Source organism: Argopecten irradians, chromosome 8 (genome assembly GCF_041381155.1).
Source record: "Argopecten irradians isolate NY chromosome 8, Ai_NY, whole genome shotgun sequence".
NCBI classification, from domain to species: domain Eukaryota; kingdom Metazoa; phylum Mollusca; class Bivalvia; order Pectinida; family Pectinidae; genus Argopecten; species Argopecten irradians.
The window spans coordinates 10,795,248-10,814,032 of NC_091141.1; the positions used below are offsets into that span (position 1 = coordinate 10,795,248).

Sequence of the window (18,785 nt, forward strand, 5' to 3'; positions counted from 1 at the left end):
TTGTAACAGCGTCAGGAGGGGGTGATAATTTCAGTTTGTGTATTGTAACAGCGTCAGGAGGGGGTGATAATTTCAGTTTGTGTATTGTAACAGAGTCAGGAGGAGGTGATAATTTGAGTATATTTATTGTAACAGTGTCAGGAGGAGGTGATAATTTGAGTATATTTATTGTAACAGTGTCAGGAGGGGGTGACAATTTGAGTATCTTTATTGTAACAGTGTCAGGAGGGGGTGATAATTTCAGTTTGTGTATTGTAACAGCGTCAGGAGGGGGTGATAATTTCAGTTTGTGTATTGTAACAGCGTCAGGAGGGGGTGATAATTTCAGTTTGTGTATTGTAACAGCGTCAGGAGGGGGTGATAATTTCAGTTTGTGTATTGTAACAACGTGTGGAGGGGGTGATAATTTCAGTTTGTGTATTGTAACAGCCTCAGGAGGGGGTGATAATTTGAGTATCTTTATTGTAACAGCGTCAGGAGGGGGTGATAGATAATTTTAGTCTGTGTATTGTAACAGTGTCAGGAGGGGGTGATAATTTCAGTCTGTGTATTGTAACAGCATGTGGAGGGGGTGATAATTTGAGTATATTTATTGTAACAGCGTCAGGAGGGGGTGATAATTTGAGTATCTTTATTGTAACAGTGTCAGGAGGGGGTGATAATTTCAGTTTGTGTAGTGTAACAGTGTCAGGAGGGGGTGATAATTTGAGTATATTTATTGTAACAGCGTCAGGAGGGGGTGATAATTTCAGTTTGTGTATTGTAACAGCGTCAGGAGGGGATGATAATTTCAGTTTGTGTATTGTAACAGCGTCAGGAGGGGGTGATAATTTGAGTTTATTTATTGTAACAGCGTCAGGAGGGGGTGATAATTTCAGTTTGTGTATTGTAACAGCGTCAGGAGGGGATGATAATTTCAGTTTGTGTATTGTAACAGCCTCAGGAGGGGGTGATAATTTCAGTTTGTGTATTGTAACAGCGTGTGGAGGGGGTGATAATTTCAGTATGTTTATTGTAACAGCGTCAGGAGAGTGATAATTTGAGTATATTTATTGTAACAGCGTCAGGAGGGGGTGATAATTTCAGTTTGTGTATTGTAACATTGTGTGGAGGGGGGGATAATTTGAGTATCTTTATTGTAACAGCGTCAGGAGGGGGTGATAATTTTAGTTTGTTTATTGTAACAGCCCCTGGAGCTGGTGATAACAGTGTAGGGGGAGAGACACAGCCAGACGATATGATGTTCCACATGGAAGAGTTGTCAGAAAGCTCACCTAACTTACAAAACCACCTCAAAGGTCAGTGTATATTGTTAAACATGGAAAAGTTGTCAGAAAGCTCACCTAACTTACAAAACCACCTCAAAGGTCAGTGTATTTTGTTAATCATGGAAGAGTTGTCAGAAAGCTCACCTAACTTACAAAACCATCTCAAAGGTCTGTGTAATTTGTTAAACATGGAAAAGTTGTCAGAAAGCTCACCTAACTTACAAAACCACCTCAAAGGTCAGTGTAATTTGTTAAACATGGAAGAGTTGTCAGAAAGCTCACCTAACTTACAAAACCACCTCAAAGGTCAGTGTAATTTGTTAAACATGGAAAAGTTGTCAGAAAGCTCACCTAACTTACAAAACCACCTCAAAGGTCAGTGTATATTGTTAAACATGGAAAAGTTGTCAGAAAGCTCACCTAACTTACAAAACCACCTCAAAGGTCAGTGTAATTTGTTAAACATGGAAGAGTTGTCAGAAAGCTCACCTAACTTACAAAACCACCTCAAAGGTCAGTGTAATTTGTTAAACATGGAAGAGTTGTCAGAAAGCTCACCTAACTTACAAAACCACCTCAAAGGTCAGTGTAATTTGTTAAACATGGAAGAGTTGTCAGAAAGCTCACCTAACTTACAAAACCACCTCAAAGGTCAGTGTAATTTGTTAAACATACTAGTGACAAGTGTTGTTGGCAAGTTTAGAGGCTGGATTTGATTTATTTGACTGCTTGATGTATATCATAACAATGCTTTGTATTTTGTATTTGTAGCTTCTCGAACTTCTAAAGAAAACATCCAGATAAGCAACTCAAAGCGCTGCATTCACCCAGTGAGTTTATACTAACCCTATGATGAAACAGTACTAGTGCAAACACTGCAATAATGAACTGAGAAAGGAGTTGAATGTACACTCGTCTGTTTGCAAATTCTAGTAGAATGTTTTGAGGTATCACAAATACTTGTCTCAATAGAAAAGGCATCAAAGATAATTGAACTTTTATACCAGTACTTGCTAAAATTACCAGATTTGTTTTAAGAATGACCTTGACATACTTTGTATTTCAGTACATTCCTAAACACAAGGTCGGTATAGAGATCACTCCTCTGTCCTATGTTCCTGGTGGCAAAATTGAACGTTACCTTGGTAACTACAATTTCTTCTTTATTCGAGAGACGACATCTCTACGAGAAGTAAGTTATATTTTGAGGAGGGAGTGTGATAGGGGCCAAGTGGTTAATTGTTTGGTATTCTGCCATTAGCCCTATGGTCTGTCTGAGCCTCAGATATTGACACACAATCAATGCATTGATCAAGTTAATGTAGATATGATTACTTGGAAATCAAACTTCAAATGAAAAGTGAAATTCTGACACTCAATTGAAAGATCTTACAAGAGTTTGATATTAAATTTGTGAGACAGTGGCTTTTCTAATGAAAATGGGATACATTTGTGAAACAAAATCCTTAATTATTTTTTAAAGATTATTTAAACAAAAATTAGTTGAAACAAGTTGATAACTTTGTTGTTTACTGTTACTTATTTCCATATTGAAAGGATTCATCTGATTATTGTTGAACTTAAACACTTTTTACTTTTACAAGGTATTGTATTTATCTATTGAAACTTAAGGTGTACTGTAATTATACAACAATACATATGTTTGCCGTATACATTATATCTAACCGTTCCCTGTTATAGATGGGAGGAGATGGAGGTTTCATGCAGACCTTTATAGCTGAGGTCCTTGCCAATGTCCGTGCTAGCGTGGCTGCCCTGGGAGGAAACGGCCTGGTTGCTTACAGAATGAGCCAGTGTGTCCTACTTAGTAACCCACAGAAAAATCAGGTGAGACAAAGCTTGATGGGATTTTCCTGATTCAGTAAAATATTATTATCTTAAAATTATCCTTGATATTCCAAGGGTTAATTATTCCACTGGAGTTATCGTTATTCAATATTTACATATTGCAGAGTTATCTGCCCTTGCGGGTAGGTGTCGGTTGCAACATGATGTAAACTCACATAATCTTGATGTAACAATCAATACCCACCTGCAAGGACAGATAACTCTGTAATATACAAATAATATCCACCCATAGACTATAATCAAAGCGAAACCGAAGGCATTTCAGCTGGGGGAAAATCTGACCAATCATAGGCCTACAGAGACTTCATTTGAAGATTGCAGAGATTGCTGCCTAACTTTAAAGCCATTCAGTACACTTAATCAAATATTTTAATGTACATCAAAGGACCAACCTACCTGTTTCATCTGTTGTACATACAGAGCCTTCAGTTTTAGTCTAGTGTTGGGTATAATGTAACCCCTGAAATATTGAGGGTGCAAGTCATTGAAGCTGTAGTGAAATGTGTTTTCCCAGTCGTACCTTGTAATCTTGAATGTGCCTTGATTGAAATGGAGAACATGAGCAATTCAACAATTTATCTTTCGTTGTTCATGTTTTCACATAAATTGTTATTTTTGTGTTATTTCAGAGCCAGTGTTTGATCAATGTATATGGCGATGCAGTGTGTATTAGTTATGATGGTGAATCTACATGTGGATCAGCTTTGTTGGAACCAACAGGGAAAATCTCAGATTCTCCAGTCATCATACACACATAATGTAGGGGACACTTTCTGTAAGTTCAAAGATTCTCTGATCATCATTGGGGCAATTTCTGTAGATCTGCCTCCCAAAACAAAACATGGAAAACATAGAGATGATCAAAGATTCTCTGGTCATCATACACAAGTATTGTAGGGGACTTTTTCTGTAGATCTCCCCCCAAAAAACATAGAAGACATGAGAAATTCGTAGATTCTCCAATCATTATACAAACATAATGGAGGAGCCCTTCCGATGAACCTGTACCCATAGAAACCTCAGTTTGAAAAATTAACTGTCTAAATAACTGATGTGGACCCTTTCTGTGGATCTCCATAGAAAAAACTGACATGTGGATACAGTTAAAATATTGGATCAGTCCGGATAGAATGCACAGAGATAATCATACCATACAAACTTAATTAACAGTTTTTCTGTGAATTATTTCTGAAAAAAAGGACAATAACAAATCTCTAGTCATCGTACAAGTGCTAATATTAAATGTTGAGCTGCTGTAGTAGAAATTACATACAAAGTCTCAGAATCTTTGGTCTACAAATAATCCAATACATATATAGATAAAAACCACGGAGAAAGGGCAGATTGTTCTGACATTGTACAATTACACATCAAGGACTGTCACCCTATAAATCTTCCTTTATAGAAACCACAGGGGTAGTCAGAGATTCAACAACATTCAGAATGATTACAAAATAACAGAAAATTGCAAACCATATAGCCATTTATTTTTATTTTTGCAATTTCGTGGTACAGTGCTATGATCTCAAAAAATTTATAAACAAATTATTAACTCAAAATTCAACCTGCAAAATTAACTGGCTATATAGTAATCAATGAAAAATTGTCAGCATCAATATATACATGATTGAATAGACTTCAATACTGGTAACTGCTGTCAGTTGTTTGTATTGGTAAACCAAATTTCTTTTGTAATCAGCTAATGTTGGCAAAATTTATGATCAATGTAAATTTGTTATTTACGTTTCATCCCCAAAAATTAAATATCTACCAGGTAATTTATTTTTGATATTGAATTGCTAGGCATTTCCATTCACATTTTGAATATGTGATAATTAATCATTACAAACCTGTTTTTAAAATGGAAATATCTTGAAAGTTAGTCGTCATGAAAGGAAGTTGGTTTATAGTAATCTGCTGTTTAAGGTATAACTGCTGGTTAGTTTTTATTGTGCTTCCACATTGGAATACAGATCAGACAAAACATTACCAGGAATTTTGTTTATGTTATTTGTTTATCTTTTATGCCTTTTTTGTGAATATATGTATAGCACTTGTTGGCATTATTATGGTACTGTTTTGATTTTGTTACTGATGTTATTTTGCAAAAATAAAAAATTAAGAAATGTTAAATTTCCAGTAGACAAAATTAAATTGCTTTTTAAATACAAAACTAAAATTTCTTGTAGTGAATTTTCTGTATCGTCTTACAGACTTGTGATATTGCTCAAATTGGTTATTACTTACTAATTTGTCTTTTAAGTATGCTGCAGCTTTTCTTTAATCAGCTCAAGTGTGTTCATTCCATATAGTGTAGACTCTGAGATGTTTTCAGTATACTTTGTAGATAATAATGTGATGTTTCTTATAGAAACAGCTGTAAGGTATCACATACTTATTTTGTCCTTACTAAACATAATTTACCAGCCTACTGTGTGGGTTGTAATTCAGAACTGTATATAATTCATCAAGTTCTTTATTTGCAATATTGTAGTAAAAAGAAATTTGTCGTTGATTACATGAACTGTTGTAAATATATTATCTGAATTATAATTCCTTTTATTAATAATGGATAATCTCTATGTTAATACGTAAACCACAGCACAGACCCCAAAGGACATTATGAAATTACATATCATATTTAATGTATTCATATACTATGGATTGTATTTGAGAATACTGTAGATACCATTTAAGTCATTGTCATCAACTTGATTAGTGGGCTTCAGTATAGTTCTGAAAAAAACCTTCCTCTTCCAGAAAAGTACTGCCATACAAGTTGACCTATGGTAGTCTTGATTCTGCCTTTGCATATTAGAAAATTACCTGAAGTTAGGTATTGATTGTTATGTCGTCAGTTTGTGTGTGAAAATGTCATTGAATTCTGTGAAAAAAACGTTATACTCAAAAACATGTGATTTAAACATCAATACTTATCCTTAAGGGGAGATCATTCTGTTACTTTTACTTGATGAGACTAGATTAAAGGGAGATAATTCTGTAACTTTTACTGGATGAGACTAGATATAGGGGAGATAATTCTGTAGAATTTTACTTGATAAGACTAGATAATTGTGTACTTTTACTTGATAAGACTAGATTAAGGGGAGATAATTCTGTAATTTTTACTTGATAAGACTAGATTAAGGGGAGAAAATTGTGTACTTTTACTTGATAAGACTAGATTAAGGGGAGATATTTCTGTAACTGTTACTTGATAAGACTAAATTAAAGGGAGATAATTCTGTAACTTTTACTTGATAAGTCTAGATTAAGGAGAAATAATTATATTTCTTGATAAGACTAGATTATAAACAAAATATAACAGTATCTCTTTGTGAATCAGTCAGCAAGGGGAGTAATATACTTTTCCTCTCTTGACTTAATTCTTTACCTTACACATGTGGTGTAATGTTACATGAACACAGGGCATTTGATATGACTTAAATAGTTGATGAACTTAAAAGTTCAAATGAAATAACATGTTTTGTGCTGTAATGATTTAATTTGTCAGCCTTGCTCAAGAATTATGATTTTTGCCTGATCAATAATTTCTTACCCATGTGTCATTATTGATGTCTGTATGAATAAATTTTTAAAAATAAATGTAACTTCTGATCTTAAAAATACGAAAATACCAAGAAATTTCATTTTCAGAATGTTACAGACAACTTTAAGTCAATATTGTAATAGTTCCAGGCTAGCCGTTTTGTTATTGCCATGCCCACCAGTATTATAGAAAACTATATTATATTATAAGAACTTTACATGAGCCTGTAGTTAAATTCAGTGTTTTTCGTGAATGCTAGCCTGCAATTTTTGTACTTTCAGTCAAATTCTTTTTCAAACTTTCAAACTAATTTTCAAACTAATTGATATTAAATCTGTTCAGTATTTTTTTAGACATTACAAATATTTCATGGTTGATTTACTTTTCAAGTCAAGTCTTCATGATTTTAGCAATCCTTGATAATTGATTTACTATCAGTGTCTCTATATCAACCTCTGGACTATGTCATAGTAAAACTGAAGGCATTTCAAGAGAAAAAGACTGACCAATTAAAGGCATGCAAAGATTTCCTATGAAGATCACAGAGAGCAACTTCAAAGCCATACGGTGCACCATTATTCAATTCTTCTTATGTCATTCAAACAATCTGATGTTGCACTCAAAGCCTTTAGTTTGACTATGACATAGCTCAAGGTGGATATAATGACAGTGATAGTAACCCCTGGAGTATTGAGGATGGATTTAAGCTAGTTTATTGAATGCCTGTGACGTGCTGTAATGTTTGTGATCAATTCTACTTTTGTTGTTGTTTATTTATTTGTATTATTCTGTTGAATTTCATGTAAACGTGATATTGTTTAATTGGTGCCAAATTTTATTTCCTTTGAAATTTTTATTGAAATGCATTTTTATGACAGTTTGAAACCAAAATATTGATAGTTTTAGAACACTGGTTATTTCTTGACCAAACAAATTTGTGAAAAGGAGTTTAAGTCCAGCTTGTCTCCTCATTAGTATCTTGAGTCCTGTGCTTGGCTCTTCAGTTGAAGATACATGCAGTGATGTGATTGATCAGTCAAACCGCTACAATGTAGAGGCATTATACCCTACTTAACCAGTATTACTTTGCACATTTTAGGCAGCAATATAAGAACTTGGCAATGTCAAGTAGGCTTATATTGTTCACCAGACTCTAATAAACTTTTAAAAATAAGTCTGTAGAGAGTCAAACCATGAAGATGGTTCTAGTGGTTATTGGTTATGTAAGTTACATGTATATTCTTTTTTACCAAATATGAATTTTCTCTTTGAAAAATATATTAAGTGTAGTTTCACATTCAATGCATAATAAAATAGAGTTGTGACTTTGTCCAACACATATTAAATAAATGGCACCATGATTCCATCAGTTCTTAATGATCTTAATGTATAAAATGTCATTGGTTTCTGGTTACCAGAAATTCAAACAAAATAAAGAGATTAAACTGGTCAATGGCTTAGTTTCCATGTGCATTTCATACATGAATATTTACAGTTTTCACTGACATGAACTCAATAACCATCCTTTCTAGTATTATCATTATCAGTGTATAATGATAGCACAACACGCGCTGCGATTCTATTGTTACGGAAATAGTAGCAACGGGGTGTCATGACCCAACTTTTGGTGGGAACATATGAATGACTCGATTCCAATCAGCTGAATTCGTTGACGATGACAGGAGAGAGAAAAATATGTGTATTTTAATAAAAAATATGCAACTGCCGCGAGAATAAATAATATTAATTTACGTGAAAAACTGTAAATATAAGGAATTGAAAAACTGTAAATATAAGGAACTGATGTTTATTTTGTTGAGGTTATGAGGATATAATGAAAATGGAGGCCGTGTAAATTTTATGTAACCCGGCTTATAAAATTTACACAGGCTCCATTATCATTATACCCTCATTACCTCAACAAAATAAACATCTACATTCCTTAAATACATGGTTAGCAAAAGGAGAGTCAAGAATATTGGAGCTTTTAAGAGATAATTACCTATACCAATAAGTCCAGGAATGTACCTGCCTAAGAAAGGGGAATGAGTCAAATGTACTGGACCTAATTTGAGGTACCACAATATAATGAAGTGTAGATGGTAAAAACAGCGACCACATGGTATCATCTTTTAATTTTGTATTCCAACAGAATGATGGTCACAATAAAGGAAATAACTATCAAAATGGGGATTATAACAGCATGAGGGAGGAATTAAAGAATACTAATTGGGACAACTTATCAGAATAGGATATTGAGGACCCATACACAATCTTCTTACAAATTTTGAAATGAAATACAGATCAAGACATACCACACAAAATAATACATCAAACAACACACAGGTAAAGGTATTGTATTGGGGAAAGTCGTCAAGAAAACCAACAAGAAACAGAGGGCTTGGAACTACAGAAATCAAGTTAAATGGGAATTAAGAAAAGCAAAGAAGGACATGGAAAAGGAAATTGTACAATATACTAAATACCAACCAAAACGCTTTTGGATGTATGCAATGAGGAAAGTAAGAACAGGGATTTTATCATTTCAGACCTAAAGGGATTAAAGTGAACAGTAAATGGAGACCTAATGTAGATTGCATCAAGGATTCTGAGAAAGCAGAAGTACTTGTTAATTTCTTTACAAATGTCTTTACTAAGAAACCATCAGGAGAGCTACCTGTATTTGAGACAGAAATGTCAGTTAACCATTTCCTAGACACAACCTGCTATGAAGAAATTATTTTTAAATTTCTGTCAAAATTAGATGGGAAAGAATTCATCAGGACCAGATGGATTACTGTAAACCCAAAGAAATGGAAGGAACTTGGAAATGTCTTGAGCACTGACAGAGAAAAAAATCCCAAGTCATGGAAGGAAGCTAATATTACTGCCATGTATTAATGTTTATTAGACATATATATACACGATAAAAATCAATTACTGTTCAAATGATGAGTATCGAATATGCTCTGTTGGCATCCTCAGTTACTATGACAGTCAATATTCCATGGAATAATGTGATATCTACAGGACAGGAATGTCAAAAACAAAATAAAGTAGAAAAGTCCAATATGTTTTCATGCATTTAATATAAGGCAGTGAATACAAATACAATTTAAACATCATTGATTTACTGTATATTAGCATTGCCGACCTGCAACAATGTGGAAATACCATTAGTACTCAGCCATATCTATAGTAACCATAGTACTCAGCCATATCTATAGTAACCATAGACACTTTTCTAATCTTTAAATCCTGGTTCTACCTTAATTATTGGTATCTTTGATGACCTTCAAGGATAGAGAAGTCTTGTACAAACATTTCAAAGCTGGTCTTCTCTGTAAGAATTATTGTTTTTGATCAACTTTTAAAATTAAAGTTTTCCATCACCTTTCTCAGTAGAATCACTTGTTTAAATCGACATGAATCATGATTTCTATAAATTCTAAAAAGATTTTTTTTACTTATCACTTGTTTATGACATTGCATCTTTATAAAAATTCTTTTCAAAAAATTGTAACAATAATTTCCAGACTATTTCTGAAAAGATTGTAAACTTAACAACAAAAGTTCATGGTGCTTCCTTTGCAGCTTCACCCAACTGCCTTTTCCTTGCTGGTAAACCATATTCTGTCTCTGGGGTGTCTAAAACAAGAATCCTTGACCCTAGTGCTCGGCCATCTTTGGGAGTAGAGCATACAGTCATTTCAAAATACTTGCGCAGAAAATATCTAGATTTTGGTGTTTGTTCCTCTGGGTCGCTATCACATACAGAATCACAGACTGGGCTTTGTATGTTTGTGTCACTGAACGGTGAATTTGTCATTCCCTGATGTTTTTTCCTGGGTTGAATGTAGTCAGGAAGATGTCCTGCTATTTGAATTTTTCCTGGAAATAATCGTTTCACTGGCGTTTGAAAGTTAGCACCATCTTCCTTGTTGATAACTGGCGTACTCACGTCAACAGGACTCCCAGGTAAGGGAGAGCACTCTGTATTAATCGATCCTATCAAATTTTCTCTGTTATTGATATCGTCTCTCTCTACACTTCTTACACTTAGCCTTGAATTTTTTTGTCTTACTTTACGCTTTAAAACAGGTTCATCATCACACCTGTCATCAATCCAGGATGTACGTGATTGTCTTCTTAGTTTTCTCTGATGTTTAGGTACATTTGGAGAAGCATTTTCCTCAATACTTACTTCCTCCAGCACTGAAATACTTGTTCTAGCTCTTTTATTCTCCACAAACTCCAGAGACCTATATTTGCTTCCTTTTTGACCTTGACCTTTGACCTGGTCATGGCTTGTTGACCCACATGTACATTCAGGTTTCTTTCCATTGATATCTGCAGAAGACTTCCTTCGGCGTCGTAAAGCCCTTCTGCCTCTTGGTCCCCCAGATTGGACATTACTACTGAACTGTGGTGAAACCTTGTCAAGAAAACATAAATATTTCAAAACAAAATATCTGCTACTGCTACCATTATGTGATAATATGTAAATCTGCAATTTTCAAGGTTCATGTACCTGATCAAGCTCATCAAAAATTCCAAGAGCAACAACCCAGAATTTTATTATCATTTGATTTCATGGTCGATCATAAGTTTTATTTAACCAATCAATGATCCATTAAAATTGATTAGTTTTTCCTTAATGTATAAACAAGTCTCATATAAAAGTTTCTTTCAAAGCCTTACAATTGCGAGGCCTCTCTGTGCTGTCATGTTTTCTTGTCGCTTATTTTCTTCACAAATCATGCTCATCTGAACGTTTACATTAACACAGCGATACCGCTTATTATTTAGCGAAACTTGTAACGGTAAATAGTTTCGATCCCTTTGATCTCTCACACAGCTCGGTGATGATCAGTTTACAAAACTTTTCTGATTTGCCAACCAATCAGGGAACAGTATCAACCGGTGTAAGTGTAACACTTTGATTGACTAATAGTTTGGAAAGAAGGCGCGGCCACTGTTCGTCGCATTTTGTACCATGACTTTCTAAGTGATCTACTTCCCTATTTGTACCAAAGATACACTTAATTGCATGATACCAGAAAAATGAATGATTTGCTGGTTGTTTTCTCTCCTCCTTCTGCTTACATAATTATACAACTATTGCCTAGATTTTAATGCGTTTTGCAAACTGAAATCTGTAACCAAACATGCAGGAACTATATACATTTATGTTAATATTTGCTAAGGCAATCTTAAAGTAGGAAGTTCTGAAGCTCTGCATGAAATATCCTTGGCAGACATTTATGTTAATATTTGCTAAGGCAATCTTAAAGTAGGAAGTTCTGAAGCTCTGCATGAAATATCCTTGGCAGACATTTATGTTAATATTTGCTAAGGCAATCTTAAAGTAGGAAGTTCTGAAGCTCTGCATGAAATATCCTTGGCAGACATTTATGTTAATATTTGCTAAGGCAATCTTAAAGTAGGAAGTTCTGAAGCTCTGCATGAAATATCCTTGGCAGACATTTATGTTAATATTTGCTTAAGCAATCTTAAAGTAGGAAGTTCTGAAGCTCTGCATGAAATATCCTTGGCAGACATTTATGTTAATATTTGCTAAGGCAATCTTAAAGTAGGAAGTTCTGAAGCTCTGCATGAAATATCCTTGGCAGACATTTATGTTAATATTTGCTTAAGCAATCTTAAAGTAGGAAGTTCTGAAGCTCTGCATGAAATATCCTTGGCAGACATTTATGTTAATATTTGCTTAAGCGATCTTAAAGTAGGAAGTTCTGAAGCTCTGCATGAAATATCCTTGGCAGACATTTATGTTAATATTTGCTTAAGCAATCTTAAAGTAGGAAGTTCTGAAGCTCTGCATGAAATATCCTTGGCAGACATTTATGTTAATATTTGCTAAGGCAATCTTAAAGTAGGAAGTTCTGAAGCTCTGCATGAAATATTCTCGGCAGACATTTATGTTAATATTTGCTTAAGCAATCTTAAAGTAGGAAGTTCTGAAGCTCTGCATGAAATATCCTTGGCAGACATTTATGTTAATATTTGCTAAGGCAATCTTAAAGTAGGAAGTTCTGAAGCTCTGCATGAAATATCCTTGGCAGACATTTATGTTAATATTTGCTAAGGCAATCTTAAAGTAGGAAGTTCTGAAGCTCTGCATGAAATATCCTTGGCATACATTTATGTTAATATTTGCTAAGGCAATCTTAAAGTAGGAAGTTCTGAAGCTCTGCATGAAATATCCTTGGCAGACATTTATGTTAATATTTGCTAAGGCAATCTTAAAGTAGGAAGTTCTGAACTCTGCATGAAATATCCTTGGCAGACATGCAACATTGCTGTCCAATATTAGATATTTGAATGCAATCTGTTAGAGAATGTAAAAATTTCATCATGTTTTGAATATTCAGAAAGTTCCACATTTGCAAATTTTCAGATCGGCAAAAATGAATGTTTGTTCAAACTATTTCTAATAAACTGAAAAAAATGTAATTTTCTTTCATAAATCATTTTCGCCTGGAGTATTAGCTTTTTAACTTCTAAAGCAAATTTTCAATAATTGAGACATGTATATGGTAATAAAATATTATTTCCCTACTTTATGTTACACATAAAAAGAAGTTGGTTACAAACTGCAAGCTGCGTTTAACGAATGTGATCATTTGAATATTATCAAAACAATTGTAAAGCAAAAAAGACATTATTTTTACGTATACTGTCAAACGTTGGTCCCGCCTACCAGCAAAACTATTAGTCTATCAAAGTCTTACGCACATGTCAATACTGTTCCCTGATTGGTTGGCCAATCAGAAACGTTTTGCAAACTGATCGTCACCGAGCTGTGTGGGAGATCAAAGGGATAACTATTAACTGTTACAGGTTTTGCTAAATAATAAGCGGTATCACTGTATGTAGTGCTAATATGCTCTTTAATTTGTCTAGATGCTTAAAATTTGAAACGATATGAATGTCAACCATGCACAAAGGAATGATTTTGACAAGTTGACTATAAGTTTTTTGCATGTTTTACTGATCAGCTAACTTTTTGCTTTGGTTTATCATGGTGTCGGATAATCCTGACGAAACTTGATTACAGATTTGTTACTCAATTGTTACCAACAATACTCGATGGACTCAATTAGTAAGAACACCACTTATTAAAATGAAAAGAGGGGACCCCTGGGTGATCATTGACAAAGGAAAGAATTACATTAACATGTAGTAATCAGTTCAATCGGAATTATTACCCAGGATGATTTGTTTAGTTGTTCCACTGGAATAGTCTGGGCAGTGCGCGGATGAAGAGCACAGCACACAGGACTCGGCACATTTCGTTGTATATCAACAGGACTCTCTGTAAATATCAGTGGTGCTTTCCTGTCCCTACCTGATTTCTTACGTTTTCGAGGCATCCTGTAATGATAAAACATCCATAAGTCATTAAAAAGTGACCAACTAAGTGTAATTTAAATATTCTTACAAATACACTCCATGCAGGACATCCAGAAGACCCTTCACAGTGCGTTCTTCACTCCCAACAACAAAATTTAGATAAATAACTATTTGATAATTGTTTTCAATGCTTATTTTAGATCTCTTGTCTGAAAAAACATATCACATGGCTTTTTGATTGGAAATCTAATATCTTTAAAAGTTTTGAATTAAACATTCTTAACTTGGTCATTACAGACATCATTTGTAAATGAATATCATGAATTTTAAATGATGGCTACCGGTATTTTAGATTGGAAATGGGGCCTTTATATCACCTCCAAACTGGCTACGTATACAATAGCCCTGCAAATAGTTTTAAACCGTTTTAAGAAATGATTTGACATGATGTCTGAAATTTGTCAAAATTCAAGGGTTAATTGGATGTCATATATATATATATATATATATCAATCAATCAATGGGTTGAATCGTTGAATGCCACTTCAGGCTTCTAGTGAAGATACATTGAGGTTAGTTCTTTAATGTAGATGGATACATTTTCATTTTGGATGCGCAGTAAGATTTTAAGTTTTTCGATAAGTTTAAATAAAACAGAATTTTACTGAAGCATCATAATAGCTGAGACCCTTTCTATTGGTATGTTTCAACTGCAGCCATATATAGCTAGCCGATAGTTAAGCTGAAAAAATTAGGTTTTGTGCTCTGTTTGCTACATTATGGTATTTATCCTAGCAGTATCATCTCAAATGTTTGGGTTGAATATTGGAGTTGATTTGGTATTTTTTTAGACAGATCTGATATAGAAATCATCAGAGTAGTAGGATTCACCTTAAAGTGGAGTTTACTGCAGGAATGTTTTATTAGTGCCATGAAACTATAATTGAAAAATACTCTCGTTCATTCCTTAGGGTATGGATGCTTAGGGATCACTGATACATGCCAAATGATTCCCTCAAGATTCATTTCAAACAGTACCTACTGTTGTAGTGGAAAAGATATCACCTTCTGGTTGGCTTTCAGTCAGAAGGTGATATATCTTTTTCCCTACAACAGTAGCTATTCAAACAGTAACTTTAGACCCCTGGATTTTTTTCAAATAGCTATTACCAAATATATCACAATAAAGCGAGTCTTTTATTAATTTCATCAAGACTTTGAATAGTACTGGTATATCTATTTTACCATAAATGCATATACAACAGACTTTTAGTATGTAAATAATAACTGCACTTTATACATTCCAATGTTACAGTATGTAAACTGGTAATAAAATATGTACTATTTATTTTAGTACCCTTTGTTATATCTCCTTTTCTTTCGAGTGGCATCAAACAGCTGAGCTGTCCTCACTGGGACCGGGCTGACTGGGACCGGTGCTGGTGGGGCCCGTAAAGATAGATAACTCGTCTATACTTAGAGCAAACTTATATGTCAGAATTACAGATATTATATCCATGTATTAAAATATATCGAGACTAACCTGGTTTTTAAAATAAATGATATAGTGTATATTGATATATATGTATTTTATTATTATGTAGCTTTATCTAAATGTTACAGATAGCTGTTTCTTCTATTTTTCTTGCATTTCATCCACGTTCCCACTGACTGATAAATACCAATGTATGTTTTCAAATGAATTAGCTCCTTTTGTGTTCTTGTTTGTTTTTAACGCTAAAGAGAAAAAAAAGAAAAACATGTTTTTAAACTGTGGCAAAATTGTTTTAAAATAAAAGAAATCATTTTTAAACTTATGAACATATTTTAAACACTTTTAAATACATGCTGAAAAAGTCTCAGCTCTAACTTTTCAAAAAGTATTTTTGTTATTTAATTCTGATATTGTATATAGCACTTGTAATGTTCAAGTACTCTAAAATAATATTTCTTATTTCAAAAGTAATTTTGAAATAAAAACCCATCTTAATTAAAGTCATCAGATAGACAAATCATGCACTTACTTATAGAAACTGAAAGATGGACTGGGACATCTGGAAGTAAATATAACTTGTAATCTATGTTTTACTGATATTGGAAACGAATACCATTATTTGTGTTTAATGCAGTAACGAAATGCTGAAACGTTTAAGAGAAATGTTTATATACCTACTATTATAAAAAACATACTGTTATCATTTGAAAGGCCTATTTACTATCATATATTGTAATGTACTGTTACGCTATATGTCCTTTATACATATATGACTATAATAAATGAATAGTGACCTCCTGGGGCCGCGGTGGCCGAGTGGTTAAGATGTACCGACATATTACCACATGCCCTCCACCTCTTGGTCGCGAGTTCGAATCCCATGTTGGGGCAGTTTGCCAGGTACTCGGCTCGCTGGTCGGTGGTTTTTCTCTCCGGGGGTTTTAACCTCCGGCTTTCCTCCACCAACAAACGCTGGCACGTCCTTAAATGACCCTGGCTGTGTAATAGGACGTTAAAACTAATCAAATAGTGACCTCCTGATACAAACTTACATGTCTGGTAGTAAAAATAAAATCTGAAATCCGGTATTTATAAACTGGCCCCAATATGACAGATGTGCACAATCTTACAAAAACTTAAAACATATGCCCGTGACTTGAAGATAGATCGCGACTAACACTTCTTTACAAAGACATATATCTAACGCCTCATATAAAATGAAAATACGCCAAGCTCTTCTTTCTTAGCACAACCAAAGACCAATTTGTAACAACGGATTTCAAGAAAAAAAATCGTCTAAATCTGAATGATGTTAAAAACTACCTCAGTTTTATTATTATTAAAAAAAAATCTTTTGGTAGGTTTCCAAGTATTTTGTGCGTATACCAAGCATTTACATATTATTTTGTCGAAAACAAACATAACTACCATTCATGATATCTAACTACGTCAACCGCTCACAAAACGTCAAATATATACTTTGTAGACTTGCTGTATAAATTCACTGCGGAAAGGTATTCATATGTGTATATTGTAAAACAAAATGTCTCGCTGAGAATTTGATATTTCATATGGTTCAGTTTTATTGCCTAGTAGGTAACCGATGTAAAACAAGTACGATAAACTTAATAATGCATATGGTTTCATTTACTTTAATGCATAAGAGTGAAATATACTACAGAAACTGAGGTAAACTGTGTGTCTGACATATAGAAGAACGATTAAAGGGAGGCAAATGCTGTCAAAAAAATCAAGAATGAATAAAAATTAAAAATTGTAATAAAATTCTCAGTTATTTTGGTTATAATTAGGTAAACCACCTAGCATGGCATATATCTCAGGCAAATATAGCTACAAGGTTAAGATATATTGTTGAGGAGGAAATTTGTTTTAAGCGGAATACAGCACCACGGTCCTAGCCAGCACCGGGCCCAGTCAGCCCCGGTCCTGGTGAGCGCGCCAGCTCAGCTGTTTGACACTGTTGATTTCTTTCTGCTCTACTTATAATTACAATATACCTCTATCATTATATACACTATACACCTTAACTTAAATCTAATTTTACAAAATTTTCTTAAATTAAGTTCTGAGGACGGCTCGCTTCGAGTCGAAACATGTCAACAACTGTCTGATTAAAAAATCAGCTTACTGGAAGGAACTACCCTGTTGGATCTTTATTAATATCGCCTTACTAATAACCACCTTCGTGAGTGAAAGATAGAGTGTGAGAAGACTATATATGATTATGTATACTTCTTTTCTTATGTGTCTGTGGAATGGATGGAATAATAGTGCGATTGTTCTTGAATAATTTGTATAAGATGAGAGTATGAAGTACCAGTATGATAAGTGACAGTATGATTACATATGCATGTTGATGAATAAGACGATATGTTGAATGATGCGATGATGATGCTGGTACTATTATGATGATGGTGATGCTGCTAATGATCATGATTAAAATGAATATGATGGTAGTGATGATAATGATGAGTAAGATATGTTAAGAATTATGGAATGATAATGATAGTGATAACGAATGAAAGTATTTAGATATTTGTAGTATTTTGGTTTATTGCACATGAAAAAGAAATAAAAAATAAATTATAAAAAATGAATGTTGCAAAAGCATAAAAAAATCCGGTATACACTATACTGACTGTAAGCTAAATCAGGAAACTGGATTTTTGTGGGGGTGCCTTGTTAAACTATCTATCTGTGGTTGTCTGCATGTTAGCTGGTTGACAACTTCAATGACAAAGTGATAGTGAACTGATCATAATATTATCATTAGTATGCGCGTGTTCTATTTAAAGACTGGGCGATGGCACAGTCTCCAAGCAAAATAATCGACAGTCTCGTGATAAACAAAGATTTGTCAACATGGACTTGGGAATGTTTTTGTTAGAGCTAAGACCATCACAGCTGGAATACAGTCTAATACAAGTATCATCGTTTGTCACTTTCCGTTCATTCCAAAATGTAATCTGGGTTTAAGTACATGCGATCAGATTAAGACTTATTTGCTAGACTGACTTATTCGTCTAGTTTAGACATAGTTCAACTAACCTGCCGCGAAAGACGTGTCTGGACTCATTTACTGAAGTTTGTTTTCATTCGCCGCCATGATGAATCCATGGAACATATAAGAGCCGCTATTTCATTGGTCAGAAAATTTTAATTAACCAATGAACTAGAACGTCACAAGCAGGTGTTCGGGTATAGTTGT

The 18,785-nt window shown here is 34.0% G+C and overlaps 2 protein-coding genes across 3 annotated transcripts in view; one reads left to right on the top strand and one right to left on the bottom strand.

The window, feature by feature from the left end:
- LOC138329334 (C2 domain-containing protein 5-like) overlaps positions 1-8,136 on the top strand; it is a 43,266-nt gene extending 35,130 nt beyond the window's left edge. Inside the window, exons 27-30 of the mRNA XM_069276245.1 lie at positions 1,188-1,302; positions 2,295-2,460; positions 2,970-3,116; positions 3,767-8,136. Coding sequence (XP_069132346.1) covers positions 1,188-1,302; positions 2,295-2,460; positions 2,970-3,116; positions 3,767-3,895 — 557 coding nt within the window. The 3' untranslated portion in view covers positions 3,896-8,136. The remainder of the gene's footprint in view (positions 1-1,187; positions 1,303-2,294; positions 2,461-2,969; positions 3,117-3,766) is intronic.
- Positions 8,137-9,757: 1,621 nt separating this feature from the next.
- Positions 9,758-18,753, bottom strand: LOC138329337 (uncharacterized). 2 transcript variants are annotated; one of them, XM_069276254.1, is made up of 3 exons: positions 18,626-18,753; positions 13,917-14,082; positions 9,758-11,122 (listed from the first exon to the last, which is right to left on the bottom strand). In XM_069276254.1, the coding sequence occupies exons 2-3, from the start codon at positions 14,079-14,081 to the stop codon at positions 10,262-10,264; spliced, it is 1,026 nt and encodes a 341-aa protein (XP_069132355.1). In that variant the 5' UTR covers position 14,082; positions 18,626-18,753; the 3' UTR covers positions 9,758-10,261. The 2 variants fall into 2 exon arrangements, with proteins under 2 accessions (XP_069132355.1, XP_069132356.1); XM_069276255.1 differs by lacking the exon at positions 18,626-18,753 and adding an exon at positions 18,217-18,536.
- Positions 18,754-18,785: the final 32 nt, after the last annotated feature.

Coding starts and splice junctions, on each gene's coding strand:
- LOC138329337 (XM_069276254.1), bottom strand. CDS start 14,081: ATGCCTCGAAAACGTAAGAAATCAGGTAGGGACAGGAAAGCACCACTG. Junction 11,123..13,916: donor AACTAAACAAATCATCCTGG/GTAATAATTCCG, acceptor TTTCTTGACAAG/GTTTCACCACAGTTCAGTAG.